This window comes from Punica granatum, chromosome 2 (genome assembly GCF_007655135.1).
Source record: "Punica granatum isolate Tunisia-2019 chromosome 2, ASM765513v2, whole genome shotgun sequence".
Classification (NCBI taxonomy): domain Eukaryota; kingdom Viridiplantae; phylum Streptophyta; class Magnoliopsida; order Myrtales; family Lythraceae; genus Punica; species Punica granatum.
Window position 1 is genome coordinate 32,243,942 of NC_045128.1, and position 5,813 is coordinate 32,249,754.

At 39.2% G+C, this 5,813-nt stretch overlaps 1 protein-coding gene across 3 annotated transcripts; it reads left to right on the top strand.

The window, feature by feature from the left end:
* Positions 1 to 619: 619 nt before the first annotated feature.
* Positions 620 to 5,098, top strand: LOC116197872 (protein HESO1). Of its 3 annotated transcripts, none has more exons than XM_031528137.1 (9): positions 620 to 867; positions 1,857 to 1,998; positions 2,347 to 2,508; positions 2,612 to 2,790; positions 2,932 to 3,027; positions 3,190 to 3,259; positions 3,725 to 3,855; positions 3,982 to 4,092; positions 4,335 to 5,098. In XM_031528137.1, exons 2-9 carry the CDS (start codon positions 1,863 to 1,865, stop codon positions 4,827 to 4,829), a joined length of 1,380 nt encoding a protein of 459 aa, XP_031383997.1. In that variant the 5' UTR covers positions 620 to 867; positions 1,857 to 1,862; the 3' UTR covers positions 4,830 to 5,098. The 3 variants fall into 3 exon arrangements, with proteins under 3 accessions (XP_031383997.1, XP_031383996.1, XP_031383998.1); XM_031528136.1 differs by having other exon boundaries at positions 621 to 867; positions 1,854 to 1,998; XM_031528138.1 differs by lacking the exon at positions 620 to 867 and adding an exon at positions 881 to 1,014 and having other exon boundaries at positions 1,854 to 1,998.
* The last annotated feature ends 715 nt before the right edge of the window (positions 5,099 to 5,813 follow it).

Sequence of the window (5,813 nt, forward strand, 5' to 3'; positions counted from 1 at the left end):
CTATTTTTATCATTTCGGCCCATTGGGTTAATTTGATCATTCGGCACATTGGGCTACGTAAGGCTCCCTCCCCTCAACTATTTTTTTTGTATGTATCTATAATTTATTATAAATTCTTTCACACACTTTTTCTTAATCATTATTATTACAATTATTTTTTAATATTATAAATTTTCTTAACTATTTTGTCTTCGTCTCCGAGAGTAAAGTAGATCAATAATTATATTATGAAACCAAATATAAACTTAAAGATTTTCACCTCAGTCATTTTCGAATTTTTATTGCCCAATGGATAATTCCATTTTTACATTATTAGCAATTTGATCCTCCGGCCGAGGAGGTTTACAAATATGGCCTCGTGTTGAGTAGCTTACATGACATTATCAGCAAGTCCAACTTTAAGGAATTAGCCTTATGTCTTCGGAGATTCTCGATATTTCTTTCAAACATGCGATATGAATTTTCGTACTATCGTCGGATATGTGTTTTTGAAAGTTCGTGAAATGGAGCTCCTACGGTACGTATAAGTAATGTTTTTATTAGGGCCCAATGCAATTCTCCCGTTTTCTCCAGCCTTATTATTATTATTATTATTATTATTATTATTATTATCTCCGAAGATCATTCGACGGTCCCGAAAGTGATCGACCGAACTCTTTGGAGTCTTACCGAGTCCTTTCGGGTCAACCGACAACGGTCGACCCAACAAGCTTCCGTACAATCAACAAGCTTCTCTCTGAAGCTTCCCCTGCTTTAGTCCCCAGCGGAGTTTCTCTCTCCACATTTTCAACGGGGGTAGGAACCTTCTGGCAACTCAGCGGACTCCGACAGCGATTGCGAGGCACTGTCCGTTCAAACTCGACAAGAGTAAGCGGAGTTTTCCTGCTCTTGACGTTCTCTCCTGGGCTTTGTGCCCTTCTCTGAGTTTTTATTGGTTGCCCGCCAGATGTTCGTTCATGTGCATGACTGAATTTCCGATGATAGGATCGATCTGCTTTTTGTCCCACTCGTTAGGTAGTTATCAGGGAAGGTTTTGGCTGTAATTATGAGTGGCATTTATGGGTGTTTCTGCAGCATCTGAACCTTTTTTCTCATGGCAGAGTCAGCTGTATTTATGATCCCAAAGATTCCTTGTCCTTTCTGTTGCATTGTAACTGGTTTGACAAAATACCAAGAAATTGCTTTTTGGGAAATCATTTGGATGAAGAATAGATGTATAATTCAACAAGCATCGTCATGAAAGTACCAGCTTTACCTGTCAGTCGGACCTTATATGTTAAATGTGGTAACATGCTATTTCATGGCCTGTGGCAAATTTTGTACGTCTTTGTTGCTGGACAATTTTGGAAGCCATAGATATAGATATGTTGCTAGTTTCGTACTTACCAGTGAATTAGTAATTGCAGGGGCAAATTGGATTTTATTTCCAAATGTTCTCCAGAGAATTGAACTGGTGTTACAATGTAGCATTTTAGCTTCCGATTATCTATTTTGAGAACTAATAATGCGACCCCAAGATTTAATTTTTCATGTCATCGTCATTTCTTCACTTGTTGCCATCCCAAATATGTCTATCATCAATTTCTAGTTCAATGTGCCCATCATTGTTGTTGAAATTAATTTTTGATGTTTCACTGGATACTGATTTGTGGATGCCCCAATGGATTTACGGGTTTCATTTAGCATAAATAATTTAAAAAGTGTAGCACCTGAGAGATTGCATTTGTCTAACATATCATATCCTTGGTGGGGGTCTGTTACTGCATGTACTGTTTTTCCTCTTTCCAGCTGATTAGTACTTCGAATTGTTTGTGAGCTGTTGACTTAGTTTGCATCGTGTTTTCTGTCAACAGCAGTGAGAAATGAATACCAATCGTTTTGATGGTATCATCAACGGCATACTTGCAGAAATCAAACCTCAGCAGGAGGATTGGGCTATTAGATTTCAAGTCATTGATGAGTTGCGAAAAGTGGTCGAGTCAGTCGAAAGTTTAAGAGGTTATTTGCCTGAAATTACTCTCTCTCTCTCTCTCTCACACACACACACACACACACACATATATAAACTATATCTGTGCATAGAAGTTGTATTAACCAAATGTGGAGATATGAGTAACATGTGGAACAACAAATCCTCTTACTTTATTGAACCATATAATATGACGACCTAAAGGAAAAACTCCAGTTGCGTTTTCTCTTCCTGTCTTTGTTATATTTTACTTACTGATTGAATATGTTTTATGAGAAAGGTGGCCATCTGACTTTAACTCAAAATAGTCAATGTAAATGCATATCATTTAAATATTTCAGTTTGTATTGTTGTGCCTTATCACTTGGTTTTTACAGGTGCAACGGTAGAACCATTTGGATCATTTGTCTCTAATCTATTCACAAGATCGGGAGACTTGGATATATCCATTCAGTTATCGTACAGTACACACATTATATTTACTGGGAAGAAGCTTAAACAGCAGTTACTGCAAGAGTTGTTAGGAGCTTTGAGAAATGGTAGTTTGTATTTTCAACTATTCCCTTTTCAAAAACTTATTGTTTCTACTCCTTTTTTCCTTGAATGCATACATATTATTGCTGAGCTTTTTGATATGGGCAGGGGGGTGGCGCAAACTACAATTCGTGGAACGTGCTAGAGTGCCCATATTGAAGTTCGAGAGCAACCACTACAGAATCTTGGGTGATATTTCAGTGGAGAATTTGCAGGGTCAAATTAAGTCAAAGTTCTTGCTTTGGCTCGGCGAGATAGATGGACGGTTCCGCGACATGGTTTTACTTGTATGTTTTCTTATTAAAGGCAATGCTTGTTGATTTTAAGTGCTTCCGTTTCAACTGATCACAGAGGGGGAAAAACAAAACCGGAGAAGAAGAGAAAGTAATATTCTGCCTTTTTCTAACTTCTCTCATTTTCTTATCTAGGTCAAGGAATGGGCCAAAGCCCAGGATATTAATAATCCCAAATACGGGACCATCAACTCTTACTCTCTTTGTTTGCTGGTCATCTTTCATTTTCAGGTCAGTCTCAGAATGAATAACCTTTGCTATTTCCCATGCATCGAAAGAAATTGTTATACATATAATTTATTATTGACGCATTTTGTTGTAATTGAAATAATTATGCTTTCCATTTAGTTTTTTTCTGCTCTTTCTTTTGATATCTTGTTTGTCTGTCTGCAGACTTGCACACCTCCAATTTTTCCCCCTCTAATAGAGATATACCCTGGGAATGTTGTCGATGATCTCAAAGGTATTTAAGTTTTCATCTCGATTTATTTTCATGATAAATTTCCTGACTTTTGGTTCTAAGGGTCGATTCAGTGTTCTTTGCCACCTTGACATATATATTTCTCCTTTCAGTTTGTTTGGACGTTAATATATTTCCATTCCAAAATTTTGAGGAAATACATTTTAAGCTCGATTCTTCAATACAACATCAATGGAGCTTTCCTTTTGATGCAGTCTCTTTGAATGTCTCTTCTTAATCTGTTCATTTTTCTCAGACCTCACTCAAGTTTCCAATTTTCATCCCTCCTAGCAACGAGTTGAGCTTTATTGCTGTACAAACTTTTCTGGGCTTAGAACATGAGAATTATTGGGTGAACCGTAATGTTTAGGTCTGGTAGGGCTCTCTTATAGAAGGGAAAAAGAAAAGAAAGAGAGGGAGGAGATGAAGACTAACGCACGATGCTTTTTTTTCTGACACATGGCACAGGCGTGAGGGCCGATGCAGAGAGACATATAGCTGAAACCTGTGCTGCTAACATAAATAGGTTCAGATCAAACAGATCTGGACATATTAATAGAAGTTCTTTGTCTGAGCTCTTCATTTCATTTCTTGCGAAGGTAATATTCTCGACTAAGCGAGCTCCTATCATTCACCTTAAGGAAATATTATGGGAGCCTTTCCTAGAAGAATTAAATATTTTTGTTCAAGTTGCTAATATTCTTGTCTCGGGGCCCCTTCTGCAGTTTTCGGGGTTAGTGGCAAAGGCTGTGCAACTTGGGATTTGCCCATACACAGGGCGGTGGGAGAGGTTAAGCAGCAATACCAGATGGATGCCGAAGACTTATGCGATGTTTGTAAGGCCTCTCTTCCGTCTCTTCCTTTGGAAATAATAGTTCATCAAATCTCCAATGATTCTTTTGCGTGGAAAATGGTTTCTTGAAAAATATCTATTGGAATTTAACCATAAATATTCTCGACAGGTACCAGGTTTTCAGCATAACAAGCATCGGAAAATGCTGGGAAATTTTTTTTTTTTCTAATAGAAAGTACTTCTGTTGAAAGTAAACTGATCCTAATTGCCCAAACTTTTTGTTAGGTCGAGGACCCTTTAGAGCAGCCTGAGAACACTACAAGGGCAGTGAGCAACAGGCAACTCGCTAGGATATCTGAGGCGTTCAATTTCTCCTACGAAAGCCTGTTATCAGCCAATCAAAACCCATCTAAGTTGCTTGCTCTGCTGGGGAGGGGCCCATCTTCAAGGAACGAGCGCCATGCTGGTGGTCAGGGTAGCAACCACCGTCCACGGGCATATCAGGCCGGGAGACCGAAGCAGCAGCAGTTACAAAAGAACGGATTTGACCGTCCGAGTCCCATGGTTGGCAATAAGTTGATCAATGAAGGACCCATGCAGCAGAATCTGAAAGGTTCATCATCACACGAAGCTTGGAGTCAGCCTCTTCCAAACGGTGGGAAGCAAACATGGAGACAGACTGTTCCAAACGGTGTGAAGCCTCAACAGACCGTGAAGCAAGATCGGAACCAACCAAGCCAATCTTGGAAGCCTCGGTCTGGTGCAGATAATAAAGCTTAAAGGGCTCCGATATTTGGATGTTCCAGTGTTGCGAATTTTTGCCTTTCACTGGAAATTGCTCGAAGATGGCGAAGGACGGGATTCGAAATATTCGGTTGGAAGAGACTCGAGTGTTGTTTATTTAGACTTAATACGTGCTGAAAAGCACTCGATATAGTAAGTGCTTTAGTGCTTAAGTGAAAATTGTTTGACTGAGCACAATTATAAGGGCTGAAAACTTGAAGTTATTTGAATTTATATTTAAATGATTGTCCAATATTTTATCTTCCTTTCACTTTTGAAAATCTTTTTTAATTTTTGTTACCATTTTAACCCCAAAAATCGAAAGTGCAGAAAAGGGAAACCAGGAGATTAAGGAGGACTTGATTGTAGAGGTAGGGGAGCCACCACCGCCATAGAATCACATCCCCTCTCTTCGAGGGGGAGATTAGAGGCTGTTGGCGGCCTCACTGAGGGCAGTCGTGGCTGGCGATAAGGTTCTCACCGCTCGAACCCCACTAGGGGCAGTCGCGGTTGTGGCTGGCGACACAGCCTCATGAGGGGCGATCTCAGAAAGGGGAGTAATTCCAAGTGAATGGTGGCTTAAACATCGGCCATCACCAATCGGTCGAGGTCTCCAACGTCCTCTGATGTCGCTTGGCAATCTCAATTGGGTGGTGGAGAATGGCGTTAGAGCCACCATTGTCCACCTAGCTCCCCCTGTCGTGCTCTCTTTTACTCTAGTTTTTTTTTTTTTTTATAGGTATGACTCTAGTTTTTATTACTTCTAAGAGAAATAGGACCTTGTTGCGATCACAGTAAGTATTTGGTTGGCTCAGCGATTAAGGTAAAATAAGAAAAAGAAGTATATTTTGAATTAACTTACAGGTTTTTCACTTTATAAGTTATGTCAATTTTGTTTTGAATAAATAAACGATTTAAATCAAATTAAGTGTTTTTTTAGTCAAATCAAATTAAGTGTTGAAAATTTAATTTTAATGCTTC

What these genes read in the sequence shown, in the direction of transcription:
- LOC116197872 (XM_031528137.1), top strand. Translation starts at nt 1,863, where the DNA reads ATGAATACCAATCGTTTTGATGGTATCATCAACGGCATACTTGCAGAA. An exon ending in TCCGCGACATGGTTTTACTT is followed by an intron (nt 2,791 to 2,931) that starts GTATGTTTTCTT and finishes TTTCTTATCTAG; the next exon opens with GTCAAGGAATGGGCCAAAGC. An exon ending in TGGTCATCTTTCATTTTCAG is followed by an intron (nt 3,028 to 3,189) that starts GTCAGTCTCAGA and finishes GTCTGTCTGCAG; the next exon opens with ACTTGCACACCTCCAATTTT.